Consider the following 27,935-nt stretch of genomic DNA (forward strand, 5'->3'; position numbering starts at 1 on the left):
ATTCTACCTACAAAGGTAAATACTGAGTTTAATAATTCAGTGAACAATAAAAAGAAAACTAAAGATTAACAAAGAAATTTGATAGCATACACACACACAAATATTCACAAATAATAATTCAATAAACAGAAACTCTAACATTGCCCTTTCATGAACAGTATTGGTCCTGCCTTAATTATTTTTGCAATGTACATTTATTCCCAACTGTCATTTGGACAGGAGATAGCCATGATCAGACTTTGAGGTCGATGGGTACGGACCCCTCCTTCATAGGCACCTTTGAAATGTCTTCCTAGTTCGCATGCAACACACTCAAAAAGGGAAGTCCCACAACTGCCCTGTCAAAAGATCCAAGATTCCAACTGAAAGGAAGGAAGTTATAGAATAGTCTTTCTGTACACTGTGAAGATTTGTCACTCGGATCGGATTAATAAAAACTGAACGCTCAATAGCTAGGCAGGATGTTCAGGCCAGAGAGGATGCTGGGAAGAAGGACAGACATGCAGAGAGTCGCCAGCCAGATGGAGAGGAAGCAGAGTGGGCAGTACGGAGTACAGGTAATAGAGCCACAAGACAAACAGTAGATTGATAAAATGGGTTAATTTAAGTTATAGGAGCTAGTTAGTAACAAGTGTAAACAATTAGTCAAGCCTTTATAATTAATAATAAACCTTTATGTCATTATTGGGAAGCTGGCTGTCCTAACAAAAAGGTATGACTGCATATAGCAGTCAACGTGGGGCCACGAATGTCCACCTAAGACCCGAGAAAGCAGTGGTTTGAGATTTCACTCGTGTAGACAGAAAAGGTTACAGCTGTGCAGTAAAGCAGATCCAGACAGAAAAAGCCTCTAAACAGGTTACAGTGTGTTTAACAATGTTAAGGGGAAAAATGAGTATAGACAGCCATAGAAAAAAAAACAGTTTAGAAATAATAAAGCAAAGTCTTTAAAGAAATAGTAAAGCAATAAAAAATAAACCATGTAAGGATGGAAATACACGGGGGAGGGGGCAGGTCTCGATCTTATACGGTTTCTTGTTAACTTTGAATTTTGTAAATGCTCTTGTACAAAAACCAATAGTTGCCTGGGGACACTGGATTAAGAAAACTGCTAAATTAAACCAACCTATATATTTTTTAAAATGTATTAACTTCAAAATAGAAGTCAGATAATGTATTGTGTTGGAGAAGAGGTTTGTTTCCTGTGGAAACAAAAGACTATAGATTCCTTCCAGTTTAACAGAGATCAGATCTGACCAGGGGAGCTACAGATGTCGGGGAGGGAGCCAAAAAAGGCTATAGGACAGGTGACATGTAAGCCGATCCCTTGACATGGGAACAGCTCTGAGACTGGATGAGACATGATGAATCTTGTTGGCTACAGAATCTTCATGACTGATTACATGCCATCCTTTCATATGGATGGATAGAGATTTATATTACAGTCTGATTATGCAGTCCAAACGAACTTATAAAGTTGACAGATGCCTTTTACCTGCCCAAAAATAAAACAAAAAAGCATCTTTAACTGACTTGGGCACACCATACATTCCATACTGTGTTAATGCAGATATGTCTGTTACCTTGAAAGTTTGTGTTTTCAGAGCAAGGAGACCAGACACCAAAGAAAACAGGTGGCCCAGGTGATTCAGCATCTCAGAGCGCTTCTTTTGCGGTTTCTTTAGAGTTCTGCATCCAGAACAGCTTCAAGGCTGCTGGCTGAGAAGGTCCACCCTCTCACAGACTACTCCTGCCGGGATTTCAGATAAACCTTGCACTTTCCCATCACACAGAGACTGGACAACAAATTATACAGCTAATTCTCCCAGGACTTGACCATTATCCCAATTTTCTCAGGGTCTCCTAAAGATTCCAACACCCCCAGACAACAGGAAGCAGTCTAGAGAATATGATGTCCACTTTTTCAAGAGGCAGGGTGAATGGCTTTTGGTCATTCAAAGGGATATAGATGTCTGTCATCCGTTAAGGATGGTTAGTTACAAGTTGTTGTTGGTCTTAGTTGGAAAAAAAGCTAAACAAAGAAGTTAGATTCAAGGATCTCTTTCTGAAAGAAAAAGGGGGATATAATATAAAAATGATTAGATCAAAGGGTGGATTGTTGAATCTACTTGTAAACAACCACTAGTCTCTATTTTACATTAATATGGATTTTTGTATATAAATACAAATTTAAGATTATTTTTGTTATACTATATCTAGTTCCTATTCTTCTTTAGAACCTATGCAGTTCATTTTTAAAAAGTTTTATAAAGTTTTAGTCTTTAAAAGCTATTTAGAATATTTTAAAAAGTACAGGTTAGTAGTCATCTATTACTATCAAGCTTATAGTCATGTTAGGCATGTTTTCAAGTTCATATAGACATATATTTGAGATAGGTAGATGATCTTCAAACACTTCCAAGATCTACAGAGCATGACATTTAAAATGCTATAATAAAATGAGAATTTTTATGATAGTAAAACATGTCTTCTCCTGGCAGTACCAGTTCACTTCAAAAGAGAATGATGAGCATCAAAGAACCTCCATATGGAGTTTACTTTTTTTATAGCAAAAGCTAGTCATTTGGGTAATAAACTTCCCTTTTCTCTATTGCCGACAATATGCTGTCCGAATTGGACAAGCAGGATACAAAAGAAAGTTACTGCCAACTTTGTCAAGACAAGGTAAGACAGTCCTTCATGATTCCTGCTTTACAGAAAAGTCTGATTTCAATTTTCAGAACCCTGTGGTGGAAGGAGACAAATCTTATAGGTTGTCCTCTGACTTCAACATATATACAATGGTGCATATGCATGTGTTCTCTCTCTCTCTCTCTCTCTCTCTCTCTCTCTCTCTCTCTCTCTCTCTCACACACACACACACACACACACACACACACACACACACACTAAATGTACTATAAAAAGAAACCATTTTTCCCTTTAATACATTACATCCTGACTGTAGTTTCCCCTCCCTTCCCTCTTCTAGTCTCCCCCATCTCCCCTCTCCTCCAGATCCACTCCTCCTCTGTTTCCCTCAAAAAAAAAAAAAAGAGCAGGTTGGGCTGGCGAGATGACTCAGAGGTTGAGAGCACTGGCTGCTCTTCCAAAGGTCCAGAGTTCAATTCCCAGCAACCACATGGTAGTTCACATATCTATAATGGAATCTGGTGCCCTTTTCTGGTGTGCAGACATACATGCAGGCAGAAAACTGTATCCATAATAAACAAATCTTTCTCTCTCTGTGTGTGTATGTGTGTGTGTGAGAGAGAGACAGACAGACACAGAGACAAAGACAGAGGCAGAGAAAGCAGGTTTCCCAAAGATAGTTACCAAATATAGCCTAACAAATTGTACAAACCCTCATATCAAGGGTGGACAACGCAACCCAGTAATAATGGGTTCCACTCCCACTATTTGGAGTCCCACAAGAACACCAAGCTACACAACCATAAGTATATGCAGAGGACCTAGCTCAGATCCATATAGGCTCCCTGATTGTCACTCTGTGAGTTCCTATGAGTTCTGCTTAGGTCATTCTGTGGGCCATGCTCTTGTGGTGTCCTCAGCTAGCTCCTACAATCCTTCCTCTCCCTCTCCTTCCCCTGGCTCTGCTCTCACCAGATGCTAGATGACCCCTCTCTGATGACAACTGGGCTAGGCACCGATCTGTGAGTATAGCAGAATATCACTAATAATCATTTCATTGATTATTTTCACCAGTCATATTCGGTTCTATCCTGGGTCTCTGGGAGGTCCTGCCTCTTTTTCCTGGCCATCCAGGCAATGTCAGGCATGGGCTCCCTCAAATGGTGTGGGCCACAAGTTGGACCAGCCATTGGTTGGCCACCTCCACAAGTTTTGTGCTATCATACCCTAGTGCATCTTGCAGGCAGGACAGATTGTAGGTCATAGGTTTTGTGGCTGGGTTGATGTCCCAGTTCTACTGCTAGGAGCCTTGCCTGATTATAGAAGATGATCAGTTTGGGCTCTATATTCCCCATAACTAGGAGACTTCATTAGGGTCACTCTCCTAGATTTCAGGCAGTTTCCACAGCAATAGGTTTCTACATTGCCCCCCAAATACCCTCAATTCCAGTTATCTCCCCAGTACTCTCTACCCCATCTCTCCTACACACTGCCTGATCCTTCTGTTCTCATCCCTTCTTGAATCAGTCCACCCACAAAATCTATGCCATTTCCCCTTACCAGGGAGACCCACATATCCCCTCTCAAGCCCTCCTTGTTACTTAGCTTTCTGGGTCTATGGATTATAGCATGATTATTCTTTACTTAGCGGCTAATATTCACTTATAAGTGCATACATACCATGTTTGTCTTTCTGAGTTTGGGTTACCACACTCAGAATGGTCTTGTCTAGCTTCATTCATTTGCCTGCAAATTTCATAATATTATTGTTTTTAACAGCTGTGTTTTTAGCATTGTGTAAATGGACCACATTTTCTTTATCTATTCTTCAGTTGAGGGGCATGGAAATTATTTTCAGTTTCTAGCTATATGAATAAAGCTGCAATGAACTTTGGCTGAGCAAGTGGACTTGTGGTAGGATGAAGTGTCCTTTGGGTACATGCCCAGGAGTATTATAGCTGGATCTTGAGCTAGATCGATTCCCAATTCTCTGAGGAACGGCCATATTGATTTCTAAAGTGGCTGTACAAGTTTACACTCCCGCCAGCAATGGAGAAGTGTTCCCCTTGCTCAGCATGAGCTGTTACTTGTGTTTTTTGATGTCCTTTAAAGCATATTGGAAGGCAAGGAAATGTTACAAAACTTGGCATGTCAGTGGGGGGTGCACTGGCCTCAATTTCAGGATCTCCACTATCCTGACAGGAAGTAGCTATGCAGAAACTAGAACATTCAGATACCTTTGAAGAGCAGAGAGCTGAGGGGAGACGAATCAAAAAGAGCTCTCGAATAGGAACACGGAGAGGGCCTCTGATTTCAACAGCGTTGTAACAAGTTGCAGAAATGAAGATATTCTTTTTTTTTTTTTTTTTTTTGATTTTTGAGACAGGGTTTCTCCGTAGCTTCTGGTTCCTGTCTTGGAACTAGCTGGAACCAGACCAGGCTGGCCTCGAACTCACAGAGATCCGCCTGCCTCTGCCTCCCGAGTGCTGGGATTAAAGGCATGCGCCACCACCGCCCGGCTTAAAGTAATGTTCTATAACAGTGTTTTGTCATGCAAGCAGGAGGAGCAATGTTTGATTTCCAGCATCCATATAAAAAAAAGCCAGGGGAATGGGGACATATTTAAGTGGTTAAGAGCACCGATTTTTTTATTCCCGATGATCCAAGGTTCAATTCCCAGCACACACATGGCAGCTCACAACCATCCTCCAGTTTCAGGGGATCCGATACCCTCTTCTGGCCTCCAAAGGCCAGACATGACGCACAGACAGAGGTGCAGGCAAGAGACCCAAACACATAATAACTATGTTGATTTAAAAAAAAATTAAGCTGGGTGTGGTAGCATGCATTTGTAATCTCAGCACTCGGAAGGTGGAGACAGGAGGATTCCTGGGGGCTTGCTGGCCGGCTAGCCTAGCCTAATTATTGAGTCCCAGATCTCCGTGAGACTATGTAAAAATAAAGGAATACAGACAAGTCCTGGGGGGCAACAGCTGTTGTGGGATGTTTGCACCCTGTGAGAAAATGAACTGCTGTGATTGGCGTAACAAAAAGCTGACTGGCCAATAGCTAGGCGGGAGGTATCGGCAGGACTTCGGGGAGCGGGGAAGCGAATAGGAGATGAATCTAGGGGTGCCTGAGACGCCGATGAGACATGGAGGGAGTTGAACACACAGAATGAAAGAAAGGTAAAAAGGCAAACACAGATTAATATACATGGGTTCATTTAAGTTACAAGAGGTAGTGGGTCAAGCCTAGGCTAAGGCTGAGAGCTTTCATAATAGATAATCTGGTAGGTACTAATAAATAATAAATAGGCTGGGGGGACCGAGAAAGACTCATTACAAACACCCAAGGTTGACTTCTTGCCTACATACACATATGCCACCCCCTTCCTCCCACAGAACAGACCAAAGAAATAAAAGGCAAAAAAAATTACTTCAAAAAGGAAGATTTGTGTTACCGTTATGCAACAAAAAATGTTCCTAACAGCACATGCTAATATCCGAGAAAGAGATGAGAGGCCTTTGGGGGAAACAAGATGCCAAGCCGGGACACAGGCTCAGAGAATTCAGCATTTGGGTTCTGAAATGAAGACAGGGGACACAATCATCTTTTGTGTCTCAGGCCTAATTAGCATATTTGAGGCTTGGGATTTAAAAAGTCCTATTCAGAAGGAGAATTTGCACTTCGTTATAGCAAATGTTCAGTTGGAGTCTATCATCTCCATCCAGCTGTGAGCTGTATTTGTGAAACAGCTGTGCAGAGAGAGAGAGAGAGAGAGAGAGAGAGAGAGAGAGAGAGAGAGAGAGAGAGAGAGAAGGAGAAAGACAAATGATAAATGGTTTGTTTCTTTATTGATTGATTGATTGGTTTTTCGAGACAGGGTTTCTCTGTGTAGCTTTGGAGCCTGTACAAGAACTCGCTCTGTAAACCAGGCTGGCCTCGAACTCACAGAGATCAGCTTGCCTCTGCCTCCCGAGTGCTGGGATTAAAGGTGTGCACCACCACCGCCCAGCTGAGAAATGATTTATTAATCGGTACACTGTATCACACAACACAGGCTGGGAACAAAACTGTGACTCAGAGTCCTAAGTTCCCGAGCAGTATTTGTGAATCAAACTTCACGTGGGACGGTCCATAAAAGTAATTATTTATTCATCAGCTCTCCTTGAAACTCTAAACCAGCCTCAAAACAAACCAAACTCCATCCTGCAAACGTCAGGAACTTGGAAGCAGATTGGGGTGGGGTGGGGACCGTGAAAGAGACAACGAAAGGGGGCGTTTCCAGTCCGTCTGTCCCAGACACTCTAGGAATCTGCTTGCATTCCCAATGTTCCGCCTCTCTGGCTAGAGTTGGTCTCTGTTTTAAGCAGCACATACTGGTCTTTGCACAGGTAGTTACGTATTTACTCGGGACTTGCTGTGTAATGATTACCCTATCAGGCCCTGTTACCAAATATGAGGTCACAGCAATGGCAGGGACTTATCTAGACCTTGTCCCATGCCAATCAAAGTTCTAAGCATATTAAATCAAGCTTGTGTCACAAGGATCTTAAGAGGGGGGAGGCTGATAGCTCCCGTTCACACAGAAAAGTTTGATACTCTGTCAAGGTCATCCATTCTTACTTGGGAACGCTGGTTTTAGAACGAAATGGTCTTTGCTACGGTCCACACTCTCAACCACGTGATATGCTATATGCTTCTTCTTAAGACAGAATGCCATCATCCCTGGCATGGTTCCGTCTGATACATATACCTGGTTTTCTACCTACCTCCTTGTTCAGTAGATTCCGAAGGAGCTGAGTTCTCCATTGCCACTCACAGCAGTGTAGCAGTGGATGAGACCCCAGCTGATCAGTGTTCCAGCTGTCCCCGACCTTGAAATTGTCTCGGGATGGAATTCTGACCCAACGAGAGCCAGAAATTATAAGGAGCTGCTGCTTAGGCTTCCGAGAAAAGGAAAGTTTGTTTTCTTTTCTCGGGGTTTTCAGCCTATGAGGAGCTCTCGCCTTAGCCCTTTGCTGCTGTGCAGTGCATTATCCAGGGGACACAAAACAGGGAAGGCAGATTGGAGGACACCCGTTCTGCACAGGCCGACAGCACTCAGTTCCGAGAGTCCAGGACCTTCTTTTGATTTGATTTATTTTTATTGATTATCATTATCATCATTGCTAATTTATTCACTTTTTATTTATTTCTTTGTTTACTTTGATTCTTTGAGATGGGTAACACCGTGTAGCCCTTGCTGGCCTGCAACTTGCTTTGTAGGCCAAGCTGGCCTTGAACCCAAAGAGAGCCACCTGCCTCTGTGTTTCCCCTGCTGGGGACCAAGGATGTGTTCCCACCACAGGCATTCTTCTAAATGTAGCCACTGCTTTTTTTTTTTTTTTTTTTTTTTGGTTTTTTGAGACAGGGTTTCTCTGTGGTTTTGGAGCCTGTCCTGGAATTAGCTCTTTTAGACCAGGCTGGTCTCGAACTCACAGAGATCCGCCTGCCTCTGCCTCCCGAGTGCTGGGATTAAAGGCGTGCGCCACCACCGCCCGGCCTGCTTTTTTTTTTTTAATCCATGAACTGGAGAGATGGCTCGTCAGTAAGAGCACGGGCTGCTCTTTCAAATGACCCAGGTTTTATCCCCAGCACCCATGTGGCAGTCCATAGCTATCTGTGACTCCAGTTTCAGAGGATCTAATGCCATAGTACGACTTTCAGGAGTACCAGGCACATAGTGCGGCACACAAACACACATGCAAATAGCTCATCTATAATCATAAAATAAAATTTAAGAACATATTTATTCATTTAACAGTGTCACATCCTTGACTTCCTCAGTATTCACCCAGAGCCCGGTATGTCTGTGGATGAACTTCTATATGAGGAAATGTAGCTGTTTTTTAAGTGTCCAATGCCCCCACAGTTTAGTTCTGTCAACCAATATACATTTTTGTTTTTGTTTCTGAGCTTGCTTCATTTCTGCAGTATCAGCTGTTGTACCCAGGATCTTGCTTATATTAGGCAAGGGCTCTACCACTGAACTGCCATGACCAGCTCTGTTTTATTTTGAGACAGGATCTCCCCGGTATGCTTAGACTGACCTGAACCCTGTCAGCCTCTCCAGTAGCTAGGATTATAGACACGGATCACCACACCTGGCCAAGGTATACCTTTTAATGTCGTGTTTTGCGCCAGGGTCCGGGAGAGAGGGGTTCAACCATTCTTGGTTGTTACACTTTTATCCAGGAAAGCACAGCAAAGACACAGATAATCCTTCAGTGCTCATTCTCATTCTCATAGCTGTCTTCTGTTAATGTTAACATTCCCCAAGTGCTGTCTCAGCAGGGCGAGGTCAGGGACCAGAGTCTACTGAACACAGAGCAAAGCCAGCTCAGGCATCAACAACAGCTGTCAATGGCGAGGTGACTCGGTAGCAGGTAAGAGCACGTGCTGTCCTTGCAGAGGATCCAAGTCTGACCCCGCGTACCCATTGGGTAGCTCACAATCACCTGTAACTCCAGCTCTAGGGGCTCTGTGGTGGTTTGAATTAGAGATCCTACATATTCTCAGGCGTTTGAACACTTAGTCCCCAGCCGATGGTTCTGGGGGTCTTAGGAGATGGAGTCTTCTTAGGGGAAGGTATGTCGCCGGAGGGTGGCTTTTGAGTTTACTATCTGCTTGGTCCTCAGGGTGTGAGCTCTCACAGCTGCTCTGCATGCTGCTGTGCCTGCTGCTTCCTCATAATAGCCATGATCTTTACCCTCTGGAACCCTAAGCCCAAATAAACCCTCCTTTCTATAAGCTGCCTAGGTCATTGTGTTGATCATTGCGTTTTATTACAGCAAAAGAGAAGTGGCTACTACAAGAGCCAATGCCTTACTCTGAACTCTGAGGATATTTGCACACATGTGCATACACACGCGCGCGCGTGCACACACACAAAGTCTTTTTCTTTTTTTTCTTTTTTTTTTTTTTTTTTTTTTGATTTTCGAGAAAGGGTTTCTCCGTAGCTTTTGTTTCCTGTCCTGGAACTAGATGGAACTAGACCAGGCTGGCCTCGAACTCACAGAGATCCGCCTGCCTCTGCCTCCTGAGTGCTGGGATTAAAGGCGTGCGCCACCACCGCCCGGCCACACAAAGTCTTTTTAAAGATGTAAAACATAACAATACATCATGAAGTGATTACCAGACAAATAATTTGCACAGCCCCAATCACACAGTTATTTATTTTATGTGTGTCTGGGTGATGGCATTTGACTTTTAGCTTTTTCCTTCTAAGATAGGGTCTTGCTGTGAGGCCATGACTGTTCTCAAACTTGAGGCAATCTGCCTGCTTCTGCACCCCAAGTGCTGGAGTTGTAAGTACATGTATGCTATCATGTTCAGCCACGTCTTAAACTGAGTATGCATTAAAAGGGGGGAACGAGCCACCAGCAACTTCATTACTTAAAGATACGCACAATTCGTACCGGATGACGAACATTTCAGACATTCTTATCTATTCAGATATCCGCAGAGAAGATTAGAATCTCACCTACCACTCCAAGCCCTTTCAGCATCCCTGTGGGGCAGGTATTGCCACCCTTGGTGACGTGTGAGGCTCACTCTATAGGAAGTTAGTCTTGTCGAAGAGGAGGTGCTGCTTCTGACATTCTTAGAACACTAAGTAGCTCAGAAATCAGATGGATATTCAAGACATTCTGCACAGAGGATCTCAAGGCAAAGACTGGGAACAGTCCTGTCGTGTGGTTATGCAGCCACCCTGATGATGAATTTGAAGCCGGAATTCAGACCTTTGAAGTACATTTTCCCAGCACGGCTCGTTCAATCTGGTTCTGAGTCCCTTATTTTGAACTTTAAGGGCATAGATGATCCCAGTTAAAGAGAATCTGTGTTGGTGGAAGTTAGTGGCTCTGAAAAGGTCTTATCTGTTAGTCACAGGATGCTAGGTGTGACCCAGAGGTGAGCAAGGAACGACTAATTAGGGGTTAAAGCTAGCCTGAAATAATTTGTAACAAGGCTCTGGATCTGCAGCATTCCAGCCCCCCACACCGCTGCAGGACTCATCCATCCATCAGCCTTTGCAGACTCAGCTCCTTTCCAGGGGTTCTCCACACCCCTAAGAGCTGCACCGACTTATAACCCAGGACCAGCACATAAAAGTTCCCTCTCCTCTTATCGAGGCCAGTGTGTGTGTGTGTGATACGAGCCTTCCACGTATGATGACATTCCACGTGAGATGACATTCCACGGTTTTGATTCGTACTTCTCTGATGACGATTAGTGATATTGAACACCTTTTCATATGTCTGTTGGTCGTTATCTTCTCTTGGGTGCCTAGTCAGCTCGCTCGTCCCTTTTTCTCATGTATTTATGGCATATGCATGTGTGTGTACATCTGTGTGCACATGTGCTTGGAGACCCGAAGTTGAAGACAGGAGAAGACTCTTGACTTTCCTCATTGGGAAAGGGACTCTCTGTTGCCCCCAAAGCTTGGTGACATGTTTAGTTTGACAAGATAGCTTGCCCCCTTTTCAAATCAGATTTTTTTTTTGTACCTCAGTTTCTTGGATATCTAGGTATTAATCCCTTATCAGAATTGAATTCTATATGTTGCTTTTTGGGGAGAGGAAGAGGGTTGTTTATTTTTAAATTACCACTGTATGTATGTGTCCTTGTGATGTATGTGGAGGGGCTTGTGTGCCTCGGTCCCATGCGGAGGTCACAGGGAAACCTTGCGAAGTCAGTTCTCTCCTTCAGCCTACACGGGCTGCCAGACTTGCACATGGCACCTTTACCTCCACCCCCAGCCACCACGTTGCCCTTTTCTTGTTTTTTTGTTTTGTTTTGTTTTTTGTTTGTTTTTTTTCTTTTCTTTTTTTTTTTAAATATTTATTTATTTATTTATTATGTATACAATATTCGGTTTGCGTGTATGTCTCCAGGCCAGAAGAGGGCACCAGACCCCATTACAGATGGTTGTGAGCCACCATGTGGTTGCTGGGAATTGAACTCAGGACCTTTGGAAGAGCAGGCGATGCTCTTAACCACTGAGCCATCTCTCCAGCCCCTGTTTGTTTTTTTTTTTCGAGACAAGGTTTCAAGCAACCTAGGCTGGCCTCAGACTTACTAAGTTGCTGATCCCCCCCCCCTTTTTTTTGATTTTTTTGAGACAGGGTTTATCCGTAGCTTTTGGTTCCTGTCCTGGAACTAGCTCTTGTAGACCAGGCTGGCCTTGAACTCACAGAGATCCGCCTGCCTCTGCTTCCCGAGTGCTGGGATTAAAGGTGATCCCCCTTTTTTTGAGATAGGATCTCATTAAGTAGCTCTGACTGGTAGGGGGGGGCACTACATCATTCTGTGGACAAGGCTAGCCTTGATCTCACAGAGACCTACAGGCTCTTTCTCCAGAGTGCTAGGATTAAAGACTCAAGGCACTATGCCTGCAAACAGGAGAGGTTTTTGTTGTTATTTTGCTTTCTTTATTTTGGAGAGGAAGGGGGTAGAGAGGTTAAAAAAAATGCTGCTTCCTGCCTCAAGAAGACTCCCCCACACCTTATCAATACTGCTGTCCTCTAGCTTCTCCAAAGCTCACAGACCACTTCTGGCTAATTCTCCCTCAGGCTTCTTGGCTGTCAGAGCCCTTTCTTCCCAGCAGTTATTACAGTGCAGTGTGTAATCACGTTTGGGTGTGGGATGAGCGAATGACATCTGCTTTTGTTACGAAATGGTCCTACACAGGGACAGCGTGTCTGACTTATTGATGTCTCACCACAGTGCCGAGGACATGATGGGTCTCCACAAAGAACTTGTTGAATTAAGGGATGAAGAAAAGTACCAGGTCTTCCGAACACACCACCAACTGCGTGGGCAGACTACGTTTGCTGTATGCTTGTGGTATTTACTCTGCTTTGGGGAAGGACGTTCTTGATCGTTTTGGTCAGGTTTTAGTCTCAGTATTTAGGCTCTTGTTCATACTGGTCCCCCGCTGAGAGAGAGCTGAAGAGAAGCAAAGTTCGCGGAATTGCCACCCCCTCTTACAAGTACCGTGAAGAAACTTCCAAAGCTTAGTGCATCGCAATCAACTGTTCAAATTTCCAAATTCAGAGCGTTACACAAGAGTGACTCTAGAGTTCCAGCAAATCAGAGGGGCAGGGGGGCATAGGTGATGGGGGGCAGACAGCTCCTACTCCACGTTCCTGACTGAGCAAGCTGCTTAACCAGAGTCGGCAGCGCAGAAGTAACACGCTTGCCCTTTTGTGGTCCGCACACACTTAAAGGTGGTTCACGAGGGAGGTGTTTGCTTGTTTGTTTGTTCTCAGTGCCCTCCCCTCCCCACATCAGAGTTGAACTCTGGACCATCTACCACTGAGTCACACCCCCAAGCCTGGGGTACTTGCTTATACAGTCTCAGAGACACAGTGGCACTGGACTTGTTAGGGATATGAACGATTTGTGTTTTGCAATGATGATGTGGGAACCAGCGTTAAGTGCGCAACTTGCTGGGTGTTGTTTTCTCAGTTGTACAAACAGCCTTGTGTTTACTTCCGGGAGACCAACTCCCAGATCCTTTATTCTTCCTGGTTAGGCTAGAGATAGCTGGGTTGATAGTACAATGGCTCAAAGGACAGTGAATAGGTCAAAGTTAAGTGTGATTTGGAGGTGAAGGGGTGTGTGTGTGTGGCTCTTCAGCTGGTCAGAGTGAGTTAACTGGACATCGAAGGCAGTGAAGTACTCAGAGGTTCTAGGCCACTGGGGGAATCTCCAACCTGGAGACCGAATGGATGGGCACTGAGACAAAAGCTGGGAAGGAGAGCTGTTGACAGGGGTGCTGGACAACTGAATGTCCAGACAGGGGAGTGGAGAGATGTCCAGTGGTTAGGAGTACTGATTGCTCTTCTAGAGGACTCAGGTTTGGTTCCCAACACTGACATGGCCCTTCACAACAGTCTGTAATTCCAGTTTCAGGGAATTCGACGCCCTCTTCTGGCCTCCATGGGCACTGCACCCACATGGTGCACAGACAAACATGGAGACAAGACACTAGCACACATAAAATAAGATAAAAATGAAAAGCCGGAACAGCACCTCTTTCTTCTTGCCTTCTGGGAGGCAGGCCACAGGAAGGGCCTGGCTCACCTCCGTGCTCCTCTGCCTTAATAAACGATCTCTTTTCTTGTAAGAGCAGAAAGATGGCGGAGACAATGACGATGGAGCAGAAGCAGAAGCAGCTCCTCTGCCACCGAAGCAACTTCTTTGACTTGAGGAGTCAGCCAGTCTGCTAAGATAGGAACACTCTCTGTGGTTTCTGCTCTCCCTGGCACATTTCTCTCTCGTGAATAATCAATTTGTTTGCTCAAAGCATTTGGGAATCTCTCAAGGAAAGACCAACAAGAGCGGTGTCAACTTCAGTATCCATGTCCCGCCAAGTTTCCTCAGAACGTTCTCCTCGTTTGTGCATGGTAGGTGCCTGTTACTCCCATTCACACATGGGGACAGTAACATGCTTAATTAAAGTTAGGTGACTCAGAAGTGGTTGTAGGGGCTGAAGAGATGGCTCACAGGTTAAGAGTGCCCTTCCAGAGGACCCCGGTTCAATTCCCAGCACCTACACGGCAGCTCACATCTGTCTGTAACTCCAGTTCCAGGACATCTGGCACCCTCATACAGACCTACTTGCAGGAAATAAATTAATTTAATTTAATTACATCTCTGATTAAAAAGTGGTTGTCGGCAGTTACTCTCAGCCTCTGATTTCCCGCTTCTGTTTCCCCTACACTGCTGTGTTTATTCCGCATCTTCTTCCCCCAACTCTCACAAGCTTTGTGTGTTTGTTCGTTGTGGCTGTGCCAAGCCCTGGGCTGTTCCGCCTGAAAACTCCCAGAATCACACAATTTCCAGGACAACAAGGTTTTTAAAAGACGGGCCATTTAACCTAGTTTATTTGGTAGATGTGGAGAAAGTCTGAGACTGATGTCTGTGGCACAGCCTGGGTCATCCTGCCTTTGCACCAAACGCACTCCCAACCTAGTCTGTCCCAAGCTTGCCCCTTATGTGTGTGCACCTTGCACGTGTGGAGGAACACACCAGCTGGATACTTCTGCCCAAAGCAATTAGCACCATGCCCTGTGGATTCATTGTTCAGCAAATATTTACCAAGTGCCTATGTGCAAGAGTTGTGAAAACAGGCAAGAAAGACACTGTTCCTGCCCTTCTGAGTGAGCACGCAAGAAGTACTTAAACAAGGTAATTATAGATGCTGAGAAGGCTAGAAAGAAAATAAAATGGAATTATTATAGGAGAGGTGAGGCTTCAGATAGAGTGGTATTGAAAAGCCTTACCACTCGGTGTGTGGTCCTTTCCGAGCGCTCCGCTCCCCCCACCCCCACCCCCATGTTTTTTGCTGAGAAGAACACTGAAATTGAGAAGGAGCCAGGGTGGCATATCAAGTCGCAGTGGCCCTACTCTCTAAACAGCTGCCCCTGAGAACCAAATGGCCTGGATGATGAAACTCAAGGAGAAAACTGCATCACCTCGCCGTCCACGTCCCCATAGGTGTCGCGAGGTGAGGGTGGAGGGAGGCGGGATCTGCGTCTAGGGAGAAGCAGCCAAGCAGCAAATAACTAAATTCCAAAAGCCTCTGGAAAGGACAGCTACCGCCGTACAGTCGGGATTCTCTGTCCCCTGAGAACCCGCCCAGACGACCGCTCCCCGCCCCCTGCCCAGCCTGGTCCGGCTTGCGCCAGGCCCTAGAGGACTTGTAGTTTATCCAGCTCGTCACAGCAGTGTTGGTACGGCCCAGATAACTACAAGACCCAGAAGCCAGCGCGCAGGCCCAAGGCGGAGTCAGCGGCGGTGGGTGTGCGAATGCAGGGGGCCAGAAGGTGCGGGTGCCAGGCGCCAGGATGCGGTGGCCGGCCACTCAGCTTGGGAGCAGCCCAGACGCTTATTAACCAGATCGGTGCGGGCGGCTCCGCGGCGACAGGCACGTTGCATTCTCACATTGGGTGCAGCCCGGGCCACCCGGCTGTGCAGCGTCTTGATGCTGCAGAGGCGCGGCGCGGGGTCCCGGTAACCAGGGGGTGGGAATCCAACCCCGGAGCTAGGCTGGCGCTGCTAGCCGAGAGCCTTGGGTTCTTGCGGGGACTGGTGTCCACCTGGGGCTGTGCGCGATGACTTGCTCTTGTTCTTTCTGGGCCAGGGTTATCCTCGGCAGGTTCGCGATGCAGCGGGCGGCGGTGCTGGTGCGGCGGGGCTCCTGCCCCCTTGCCTCGGGCCCCTGGGTCCGTAGTCACAGCAGCGCTGCAGCCGAAGCCTCCGCGGCGCTCAAGGTGCGACCGGAGCGCAGCCCTCGAGACCGCATCCTCACTCTGGAGTCCATGAACCCGCAGGTGAAGGCGGTGGAGTATGCCGTGCGTGGACCCATCGTGCTCAAGGCCGGCGAGATCGAGATGGAGCTGCAGCGGGTGAGCCCGGGGCCTGCGGGGCGCGAGGCCAGGGGGCGCTCATGGCGGGAAGAACCTTGGCAAAACCATTTGGGGTCCTCCAGCAGGACCTCCATCCCCGGCGTCCAGCTTTTTCATTGTACCATTTTTTGGCTGGAACGAGAGAACGCCCCCTCTTTGGCCCGTTACCCACCAGTGCCCCGCATCTGGCACAAAGTGAGGCCTTCCGACGGTTCACTTGTTGAATTGTACCCAATTATTGAACGGCCTATGCTGCCAGGCACTGCGTGTTCCCTGAGTGTCCTCGTGGAACTAAGATCCCTTGGAAGGAGGAAAACAAGTGAATATAGAAGTGAGAGTTTCAGATAGTGAACAGATGCTTTCAAGAAAGTAAGACGAAGGGACCTGGGGGTGGTGAGAGAGAAACCCTGTTAGGTAGAAACGGAGGGAGGAAGGGAGGTTGTGTGGCTAGTTTGTTCCCGAACCTTTTTTCAGGGCTGTGGCCGGTTGGGTTTTTGCCAGCCACAGTTGCTTGACAAGAATGGGACTCTGCAGAAGAGACTGGCAGAATTCCTTCTTTTGTACCTCGAGAACCGTGACTTCTGTAATCATAGAGTTGGGTCCTTGTGGTCTTAATAAGGGCACCCTGGTGATTCCAGGGATGAGGGCTTGAATCCATAGCTGTTGTAAAAATCCTGGGGTGATTTTTCCCTGCCCCAAACAGGGTGGTGTGGCTGTATGTAAGACATACCCTTGGGTGAAACCAAGTTCTTTGTGCTGGGGACAAGGTCTGGCTGTGTAGCCCAGGTTGGCCTTGGACTTCACATTCTCCTGCCTCCACCTTCCCTATGTTGGAACTTACAGGCACACTCCACAGCCCTGCATCCTAGGATACTGAATTTTAACCTGGGTGGAATTCGGAAGGCAGAGTCAAGAGGGAACATTAAAAGGAAACACTCCTGCCGGGCCGTGGTGGCACACACCTTTAATCCCAGCACTCAGAAGGCAGAGGCAGGCGGATCTCTGTGAGTTCGAGACCAGCCTGGCCTACAAGAGCTAGTTCCAGGACAGGCTCCAAAATCACAGAGAAACTCTGTCTCGAACCCCCCCCCCCAAAAAAAGGAAACACTCCTAAGATTAATAAGAAAATGTTAGCTGGGGGATGGTGGTGCTTGCCTTTAGTGGATCTCTGTGAGTTCAAGGCCTGGTCTACAGAGTGAGTTCCAGGACAGCCAGATCTCCACAGTGAAACCCTGTATCGAAGAAAAAACTAAAGAAAAGAAAAGAAAATGTTAGCAGATAGTTCGGACCCAGAATGTGAGTTTCTTGATTTTGCCCAGAGTCACCAGGTCCCAGTGTCTCCAGGACTCAGTATCCTTGAATGAGTGAGAGAAACTCTTCTGGTCTCCTCTTTCCATGGGGAGTTTGATGAGGCCTCAGACACTCGTTTGACTCAGAACAGTGAGTTAGACGAAAGGGAGCTAGCTCAGTGTCTGCTGCCGACCTTTATGGGGATGGGTTTGGGCTTTTTTTTTAAGATTTTTAAATTATTTTTAAATATGTGTATATGTAGCTGGGTGGTGGTGGCGCACACCTTTAATCCCAGCACTTGGGAGGCAGAAGCAGGCGAATCTCTGTGGGTTCGAGGCTAACCTAGTCTACAAGAGCGATCCAAAGCCACAGAGAAACCCTGTCTTGAAAAACAAAAACAAACAAAAATGTGTATATGTGTAGTTATGTGCACAGGTGCCCATGGAAGCAAGAGTTGGATCTGCGTTGGGTGGTGGTGGTGAACCCCTTTAATCTCAGCACTTGGGAGGCAGAGGCAGGTGGATTTCTGAGTTCGAGGCCAGCCTTGTCTACAGAGCAAGTTCCAGACAGCCAGAGCTACAAGAGAAACCCTGTTTCAAAAAACAAAGCAAAGCAAGAGTTGGATCTTCTTGGAAGCTGAAGTTACAGGCACTTGTCAGCTCCCTGATGTGGAAACTAAAGTGGAGTCTTCTGCAAGAGCAGAGTGTGGTCTCAACCCCCTGCACTGTCTCTCCAGCCCGCGGCTGTTAAAGGCTGGGCCCAGAGAAGCCTGGCTCTGTTCTGTGCCTGCCTGACACACTGGTGGGCATGGAGCATGTGTTTTCCTCTTCCGAACTTTGGGATCTGGGAGGCTGCAGCTGTCCCTCCTTGAGGCAACAGTCTCCCTGCTAAAACAAAGCTCGGATTAAAGTGTTCCCTGTTTTATCACGTCACAGCTGATTTCTCTGGTTCCAGAGCTGGGAGCGGTTCCAAGAATTCTCTCTACGTTTGCTAAAGAGCAGCTTCCGTGTTGGCTCTATAAAGCAGAGGATGGTGAGGACCAGGAGGTCCCCGACCTTAGGTTCAGGCTGCCATATTGTTGTTCCAGTTCCGTCTCCCCCGGCTCATTATGGTTTGGTGGGATTTTTCAGCAGGCAGAGGACATGTAAGAATGTTCCAGGAGCAGACAGAGGACATGTGAGAATGTTCCAGAAGCAGGCAGTGCTGTGACCAGTGGCAGAGAAGTTGGGAAGTTCTAGGTTTAGGGGAAGGGGTAGATGTGCTTAGTAGGAGTCTGTGTGGCCGAGGGAGGCAGGGTGGATGAGGTGGAGGAGCAGAAGTCGCTTGAATGACTCTGGACTTTACCATGCCTCTCGACTGGACATGAGGAGCCGGGAAGGGTTTCCGGCAGTGGTATAGCTCAGGCAGACATGTCTTGGTCATTGGGCCAGAAGCCCTACTTCCTAAACAGACATCCCACACATCCAAGTTTGAGTACCCCCAAGTTAGCTGAGAAGTTCTCTCTGTCCACCTACATTCTCTGATGTTTGTTTTGGTTTTAAGACAGGGTCTCACCGTGTAGGCTTAACAGACCTGGAACTTCCTAGGTAGATCAGGCTGGCCGGGAACTCCACAGAGGTCCATCCACCTGCCTCTGCTTCCCAGTGCTAGGATTAAAGGTGTGCACCACCGTGCCCTCTCTAGCCGTAATGGTCAACTCTGTCAGCTGTATTTGTCAGTTGTTTGTTTCTGGGGGGAGGGGAGGGTTGATGCTGGGGATGAATTTAAAGCTTTACTAATGCTAGGCAAGCCCTCTACCATTGACCTGGAGCTGTTCTGAGCCCTGTTACTTTTTTATTTATTTTCTGTTTGTGTTGGCTTTGTAAGGTTTGTTATTTCTGCCTCTGTTTTGAATTTAGCAATCCAAATTGGACGGGTGTTCTAAGGGGTTTTATCTGGTCAAGAAGTTTGTGTGAAGACTTGGGGCAGTTTCCATGTTTTCTCTGCACATTGGTTTCCCTAGTCTGTGAAGTAGACAAATAGCTTAGCTGGCCCACTTGCTCCATTCTCCAATGCCTTATCCTTAGGGACCTGAGGTGACCTCTATGATGGGTCCCAGCATCTTTTTTTAAATTTATTTAAATTTATTTTTTGTGTGCATTTGTGTGAAGGTGTCAGATCTCCTGGAACTGGAGTTACAGACAGTTGTGAGCTGCCATGTGGGTCCTGAGAATTGAACTCAGGACCTTTGTAAGAGCAGCAAGTACTACTTTTTACCACTGAGCCATCTCTCTAGCCCTGGGTCCCAGCATTGTATGCTGCTTATGGAATTGTTTCAGTGAGTTCTTTGCCAATAGTGCCGGCTAGACACGTGGCCCTGGTGTTTGTCTTCAAGGTGGCTGGCAGGGCTTAGTCCCCGTGCTTTTTGCTCCTCTGATAAGGTAGCCTGAAGGAAGAGGGGAAGAGGCTAAGGGGACCATTTCTCCTCGATAGCAGCTCCACCAAGGGAGAGCCTGTTTTGGGGTTCCGGATCCTATTGGTCATTGGGAGCAGCACTTTTTAATAAGCTGCAATTAAAGGGGGTTTGAGAGGATCTGACAGTTTCTCAACCTACTATTTTTTCTCTTGCTTGTTTAAGGGCAGGGATCAGGACTTGACACAGTAGAACGAAAGAATGGCTTTACTTTTCCAATTGTAAAAGTAAATACCAGCCAGGTGGAGTATTGGGGGGAGCTATAAATCTAGCTACTTGTCTGAGACAGGGGGATTATTTGAGTCCAGGAATTCAGGGCCAGCCTGAGCAATGAATACAGGAAAGTTCTGCTTCAAAACCTACAAATATAAAAGTGCTTGCCATATAAGCATGAGGGTCTGAGTTTGATCCCCAGAACTCAGATGAAAAAGCCAGGCCTGGGGGTGTGCACCTGTACCCCAGTTTTGGAGAGGCAGACAGGAGGATCCCTGGGGTTCCCGTGGCCAGCTAGGAGCCTACTCCAGCCAATGAGAGACCCTTTCTCAAAACACGAGGTGGATGGCTCCTGAGGAACCACACCCAAGACTGACCTGTGACCCCCTTGCACACATACACACACATGCACCTACAGGAACATAGACAAAGTAAGCAAAACAGAAACCAAAAGCTCTCAAAGAGCAGAAGGTTCAGAACTAGAGAAGTCTGATTACTTGTGTTACCTTCAGTGTGTGTTGTGTGTAACGTGGGACCCTACCACATGGCTGTTGTTCACTGGATAGAAGTTCTAGCCCTGGATGTGCTAAGCACAAGGGGTCTCTCTGGCCATCTTCAGAGCTGATATAGAACATTTCCAGGTGTGATGGCACTGGGGAGGCTGAGGCTGGATCTACATAGTGGGTCCAGGCCAGCCAAACAGCCAAGGCTGCAAAGAGAAAGGAAAAATTGAATAATAAAAAAAAAGAACTAGAAGATTTCCTTGGCAGGATGAATCCTGCACCCATCCACCCTGTTCTGGCCATAGACCTGCATCCCAGGCTTTAAGGGCTGTGGCCCTCGGGCAATTCATCCAGACTGTATTGGCCTGCACTCTCTTCTTCACAAACTGGTTTGCCGTGTTAGTGACAATCCTTTAAACAGAAGCCAATTAAAATCGTTAGAGTCTTTGTTCTTGGGTCACAGTGGCAGGGCCTGCAGTTCCAACTGCTCGGGCAGCAGAGGCAGGAAGATTGTTGAGTCCAGGAGCTCCGAACCAATCACGGGCAGCACAGCAAGACCCTTCTTTGTTCTGAAACTTTTTTTTGTTTTGTTTTTGTTTTTCAAGACAGAGTTTCTCTGTGTAGCTTTGGCTGTCCTGGAACTCATTCTGTAGACTGGGCTGGCCTCAAATTCAGAGACCCCCCTGCCTCTGCTTCCTGAGTCCCTGGGATTAAAGGTGTGTCCCACCACCACCCGGCTTTTTCCCAAACTACTATGCATTGCTTGCGTGTAAGAAGTGGAGATTGCTTGCTACCTCTGAATCTCTCAATGTGGGGCTTCCTGGGTCAGCTGCTGCTTCCCTGTAATAATGAACCTGAACGGAAATCCTTCAGCTTTCCTTACAATTTTTTTTTTAGATTTATTTACTTTTAAATGTTTATTATTTTATGTGTGTGTGTTTTGTTTGTATGTATATACTATATGTGAGGCCAGAAGACGGTGTCAGATTCCCCAGAACTGGAGTTAGAGATAGCTGTGACCTGCTGTGTGGGTGCTGGGAACCAAACCCGGGTCTTTGATAAGAGCAGCAAGTGCTTTTTTCCGATGAGCCATCTTTCCCACCCTGCTCCTTGTAAATCTTGACTTCTCTGGTTGTCTGTGGAGGTCAGAGGCTTGTTTGAGATGCACCTGTTTTCAGGGCCCGTGGGACCCGGTGCAGGTTTTGTCTCCAGAGCTTCTTTCAGGACTTCTGCCTACTCTAGTCTGGTTAATTGTCCCTTTGAATCTGGGAGCGAGGGGCCTTTCGTACGAGGTTTCTGGGGTCTGGGAAGGCCCCTCTCCCACCATGTACCCCACTCCTTTCCTGTACCCACTTGTGGTAAAGATTTGTGTGTGTGTTCATGTGTATGTGTGTAGAGGTGCCCACTGAGGCCAGAGGCAGAGAGCTGGAGTCCCAGGCAGTTGTGAGCTGCTCCCGAGAGCTGGGAACCGAACTCGGGTCCTCTGCTAGAGCGGGATAGCACACACTTACCCGCTGAGCCATCTCTGCAGCACCTACCCCTTCTTAGTCTTTACTTACAACATTTGCTTTGGTTTTTCTCATTGGGCCCCGCCTACCGTCTCTCACTCTCTGTCTCCTTATTTGCTGCATTGGGAATGTTTGTTGAACGAAGGGGAAACTCTGTGGGCTTCTTGAACACAGGTCTCATGAAGTGACTGGGCCGTCCTTTGAACAAGGAAATTAACTTGCTCTCGTCTCTGCCTCCTCTCCTCCCCAGCTCTGTTGGGGGTGTGTAACTGGCAGACGCAAAGTGTACGTGATTCAGATGTTCAGCACGGAGGCTGGAGAGACGGCTCCGTGCTTAAGAGCACTTGCTGCTCTCACAGAGGATCCCGATTTGATTCCCAGAACCCCTATTGGGAAGCTCACACCACCTGCGACTTGAGCTTCAAGGGATCTTGATTGTCCTCTTCTAGCTCCTGAGAATACCTGCCAGTGCCTCCCAAGCCCTGGGATTAAAGGCATGTGCCACCACACTGGACTAGCTCTTTTTTTAAAATAGCATTTTTCTCGTGTGTGTGTGTGTATATATACATATATAGGGGTAAACACGTGTAGGGTATCTGTAGAAGCCACAGAACAACAGTGGTGTCATTCTTTGGATGCTGTACACCTTAAATTTTGAGACGAGGGCTCCCATTTGCCTGGAACTCATTGATTCATCTAGGCTGGTGAACCCTGGGAATTCACTTGGTTTCCCTTCCCAGCACTGAGAGTGCAAACCATACATCATTGCACTTGAGGTTTTTGGTTTTGTTTTTATATGCAGTTCTAGGGCTTGAACTCAGGTCATTGCGCCTGAGCCATTTCCTCAGCCTTCCCTTTTTGTTACTTCTTTTATTTTGCCTTGTCCCCGCTGTGACTTGTCCACTAGTCTGGTGACCTTTAGTGGTGCTGAACTGTGGGCTGGAAGGACAATGATAAATCTTTTTCTTTTTCCTCTGAAGAAATGCTTCACTACTTTTGACCCTACATAAGTCCAAGTGGCAGGAAAGGAGCACCGCTCTCCTGGGACCCTCTCTCGGTGCCGCGTGGGATGCAGTTGTGGCTTAGACGTGTCCAAGTGTATCAGACAGAGGAACTCTGGAATGCTGGGAGAGACAACCAAACACTGCATGCTTGTTAGCCCCTCTGCCAAGGTGCAGAACTGAGGGCGGTGGCACCACTGGTGCACATACCAGGTCTGGATACGTACTTTGGGCCAGAATCTTTCTGGGGTACCTTAGTGTTCCCAGCTCATGCGGATCTTGTGTGCCCAGGACACCCTTCTGAGTGGTTGCTCGGCTATGTAGAACAGTCTGCTTGTCTATTCAAGGGAGCCACATCTTGGCCCAAACTCATCCATCCATCATGCAAAGTGTCCATGGTCTGTAGGCACAGTGACCCAAGAAAGGGGGTGCTCAGTGTTCCCAGGCTTTGTGTCAGCAAGCTCTGAATTGGCTAAATAGTGCGAGGGGGCAGGCACAGGAAAGGGACATCCAGGGCTGGATTCCAGGCATTATTTTCTTCTGTATTAGGCTGGCCCATGGCCCAGGCCTAGAACTGTATGTTGAGTCTTGGCCTTCTCGGCCGTGACAGATTTATTTCTTACTGAAGAATAGGCTCTGGCCATACCAGAGAGTCACCTCTGTTCAGTAGCTGTGGGCTTGAGAGCTACAATGGTTTAAAGAGTGATGGAGGGCTTCTCAGTCGAGGAACCCAGGCCAGCGCTAGGGTGTGCGGGCCTGTCTTCTGTATGCTATGACTTAGGCAGCTACCTCATAGCCCCCACTGTCCTGCTTGGCTTCTACCTGTGGGGTGAGCCTTGCAGCTATGCGTCCATCTCTCCTGCTCTCGCTTACCCAGCCTGGTGCAGCAAGCGCTGCTACCACCTGCCGTGGTCTAGAGATGCGTGACTGCCCAGAAAAAAGCTCCATATTGGCCATCTCTAACTAAAGATGGGGCAAGAGGCACTTGCAGGGTCCCCGTCTCCCAGACACACCTTTCAGAGACTTGGGCTCTGTTTGTGACACTCTGAGGCCCTTTCTCGGATTCTTTTCTCAGCCTACTATGCCTCGTGAGGCGAAGAAGAAGAAAAAAAAAACTTGGTGGGGCAGGGCCAAAGAGATGGCTCCATAAGAGTGCTCATCATGTGGGTGTGAGCCTGAGTTCAAATCCCCAGTGCCCAGACCTGGTCTCCTCTGACCCTGAAGCCCCAGTGCTGGTGGGAACAGGAGCATCGGGGCTGGCTGGCCGGCGGCCTGGCCAAAACCCAGCGAGCTCCACGGGCAGTGAGACATCCTGTATCAGAGCACCAAGGGAGAGCTGCGGAGACTAGTCAGTGTCCTCCTCTGGCCTCTGCGTGTTTGCCCATGCTCAAGCACACACCTGAGTGTGGCACACACATGTGCAGGGACACGCATACACTTGTACACATGTGCACACACTCAGGAGAACAAAACGTCACTAGTGTCAAAACCGCAGAACTGTATCTTTAATATATTTGGGAAAGCACAGCTGGAGATGGGGTGGGGGCTGCCAGGCCTTCCCACCCTCATCCCTCCTTCCTCCACAGTGGCACTAGGGCCTCCTTCCTGGACTAGCTGTGTGAGGCGGGGTTTGTTCCTGATTATCCTCCCATCACCCAGGGAGGTCTTTGAACTTGCTAGTCTATTCCTCCAGCAGCTGATGCTGGGTTTATCAGGGGGTTGTGTCGACTCCCTTATCTTCCATGTCTCCGAGGCAGCTGAAGTGTCTCCTCCACTCCCCAGGGACCTCCATCTCTCTTTCAAGCTTTGGCTGTCCTGGAACTCTCTCTGTAGACCGGACTGGCCTCGAACCCTTAGAGATCCACCTGCCTCTGCCTCCAGCGTGCTGGGATTAAAGGCGTGTGCCACCACCGCCTGGCTCAAATCCCTCTGAGTTAGTCCCTCTGTGATCCCTATTTAGTGCTCACTTCATTGTTTCTTATCCTTCCTGCTAAAAAGAAAGAAAAGGAAACTAGCCATTCTGCAAAACCAGGCTTGTGAGAGAACAAGGCCAGGTACTAATTCCCATGGATGGATGGATGTCTTCTGGAGGGGGCCATGAACTCCGTGTCTCTAGCCCTTTGCGGTTTCAAAGTGAAACTCTGTGTGGGCACAGGAGTAGGGACATCTGGCTCTCCCTCCCTGACTCTGGGCATATTTTGCTGCTGGCCTCTGCTCTTCCTCTACTCTGGTCCCTGTGCCTTTTAGACATCCCGGTGAAGTGACAGGCTGTGGATCTATCTGTGTCACGATGCCTCAGCTACCTAACAGTTCCTCCGGTTTGTCCAGAAAGTGGGGGGTGATCGAGCAGGGCACACTGGGGGACTGCCTTCCAGCGTTCAAACCCTAATGCTTGTGTTTATCAGTTGCGTGACACCAAGCGAGTTCGTTAGTCTTTTGAAACCTCAGTTTCCTCATTTGTGAAATGGGGTTGCTCCTAGTTCTTCCTCATGGAAATGGCTGTGAAGATTAAATGGGACCAGGCTTAGTTAGCGCTGCCTGACATTTGGTGAGGCTCAAAATAGGATTGCTTATTAATATCTTGTGGTAATTCTACAGCGTGGCCTCAGGAATGTAGAGTCTGAGTCCTTAAATAACCACCTGCCACCTTCTCTCTGCAGGGTATCAAAAAGCCATTCACTGAGGTTATCCGAGCCAACATTGGGGATGCCCATGCTATGGGCCAGCAGCCAATCACCTTCCTCCGTCAGGTGAGCCGTCCCTCCTGGAACCTGGGAGGGGCCGGTACATCATGCACTAGAATCCCTGAGGGATGTACCACCAAAGTAGCAGCCCTTTCGGGTACCTGATGTCCCCTGTTTTTCTCTCTCTCAGTAATCTCCTTCTAAGGGTATCAAAAATTCCTTAACCCATTTGTGGTGGTCTGGGGTAGGAAACTTCCAGGAAGGCTCTTCTTCCATGATAGATCTGGGGTCCCGACCGAGCTTCCGTGAGGGTGTTCGTGTGTGTATGTGGGGCAGAGGGCCCGGAGGAAGAATGCCAGGGTGAAAACAAAGGGAGCCCCTGTGCTGGAGTGCTGGCTGGCATTGTGCATTTGCCCAATGGAGCTCCCTTGAGTGGCAGATGGAGGTCTCACTCCAGCCCAGCAAAAGCTCAGGTTATAGCAGCAACTGCCTCTGCTCTCGGTTGCCTCCAACATAACCCACCCCCCTCGTAAGGGCTCCAAGTGGTGGTGGTGGGGGGGTTCGGTGTTTATGTCTGAACATCAATGACAAAACGTTGCGTGAGCTAACAATGAAGGATCAGCAGCCAGAAGGAGGGAAAGCATGGTGGGAAAAGGCCCCCGGGCAGCCTGATCAGGGGTAGGAGACCTAGCTATGGAAAGCCTCTTCCTGGAGCAGGACTGGGCCTGTTCTGGTGTACCGTGTGTGGTTATGGTTCACATGCAGGGCACAGGTAATGAACTTTCAAAATGGTAGCCTTATTCCATTTTCTCTCCCTGTGTCACCACCTTCAGAAGTGGCACACCACGGGGGTCCCCTCACCTTGTCCTTTGGGGCCCCAGCCCCTGTGTGACAGAGGAGAGCATACAGCTGGTCCTGCCTGAGCGATGTCCTGAAGCCATTACTGCTGACCTGCAGAGGACTGTGGAGAGGAGTGGATTAGGGCCCCGGATGCAGAGAGAGAGGGCCAAACAGTAGCTCCGTCAGAGAAGCAGAGGCAGGCGGAAGGCCGAGGTCCTTGATTGTTAGTAGAGGTTCCAGATGTGGACCTGGTCTCGGGTCGTGAGTTGGTTCCCAACGGTGCTTACCTTCACAGGCTGTCAAACTTATCCCCCGAGCCAACCCAGCCCTGGACCCCAGCTGTCCTAACTTGTCTCAGACGGTGGCAGCTACCTGTAACCTTCATCTGTCTCCTGTGCTCTTCATAATGCCCCTGGGGGAGGGGCAGGCTAGGTTGTTGCTCTTTATCCAGAGGAAGAAGAAACAAGCAGGGAGGTAGTCATGCGACTGGTATCCGCACCATGACCTGTTCTCCCCTCCCCGCAGTGAGCCTGGCGTGGTTCCTCAGCCGCCAGCTTTAGACAGGTGTGCGAGTTTTCCTGGCACCCCGTCACACACGGGCTTGGTTAATCTTCTCAGTCTGTGTGTTTAGGTGATTTTGTTACAGGGAAGAGGAGCCTTTCCGGCTTTCGGGTCTGAAGTTTAGTCTCACAGAAAACAGGCTGAGAAGGATTTCAGGCTGTGTGTCTGCAGGACCTCACAGCCTTCTTCCTGTCAGCCAGATTCTGCTGCCCACTGAGGCCTGGACCCTTACCCGGAAGACCCTCTAGTTCTTAAGATCCTGGGTGTTTGGGTCCACTGTTCTTCATGGATGGGTGGAGGCCGGGGCTGTGTAGCACCCTCACACTCCGCCATGGCACCCCCTTTGGTACCTCATTCTTGCACCAAGCCTTGGAAGTCGTGCCTCTTGGCTGTCAGAATCTCTCCTGCTGCAGAGAGCCAGAGTCTCCCTCTATGCTACCCTGAGCTCCCACAGCCTCAGCCCTCATGGGGAGAGACGTGCTATGACGTGGTGTTCGGATTTGGCATCTTCTCACTGTTCCTTGCCTAGTGTCCTGTGGTCTTGGGGGTACCACTTTAAAAGCTCAGCTGTACCCTCTTTCTGTAGGTGATGGCACTCTGCACCTACCCAAACCTGCTAAGCAGCCCCAGCTTCCCAGAAGATGCTAAGAAGCGAGCCCGGCGGATCCTGCAGGCTTGTGGTGGAAACAGCTTGGGTGAGGCCCAACTTGCAAAGTCCTCAAGGATGTGAAATGAATGTGGGTTCCAGGATAGGTCTGGGCCCATTAGCGC

General features: G+C 48.0%; 1 protein-coding gene across 3 annotated transcripts in view; it reads left to right on the plus strand.

Annotated features, from left to right (window-relative positions):
- The first annotated feature begins 15,496 nt into the window (after positions 1–15,496).
- Positions 15,497–27,935, plus strand: part of Gpt2 (glutamic--pyruvic transaminase 2) — a 31,719-nt gene continuing 19,280 nt past the window's right edge. The window contains exons 1-4 of one of the 3 annotated variants that reach the window (XM_075976775.1): positions 15,497–15,631; positions 15,848–16,112; positions 25,740–25,829; positions 27,751–27,859. In XM_075976775.1, the coding sequence (XP_075832890.1) occupies positions 15,870–16,112; positions 25,740–25,829; positions 27,751–27,859 (442 nt within the window). In that variant the 5' untranslated portion in view covers positions 15,497–15,631; positions 15,848–15,869. Of the gene's footprint in view, positions 15,729–15,847; positions 16,113–25,739; positions 25,830–27,750; positions 27,860–27,935 lie in introns of all 3 variants that reach the window. The other 2 variants (XM_075976777.1, XM_075976776.1) reach the window with 2 other exon arrangements.

Source organism: Microtus pennsylvanicus, chromosome 6, assembly GCF_037038515.1.
Source record: "Microtus pennsylvanicus isolate mMicPen1 chromosome 6, mMicPen1.hap1, whole genome shotgun sequence".
Classification (NCBI taxonomy): Eukaryota; Metazoa; Chordata; class Mammalia; order Rodentia; family Cricetidae; genus Microtus; species Microtus pennsylvanicus.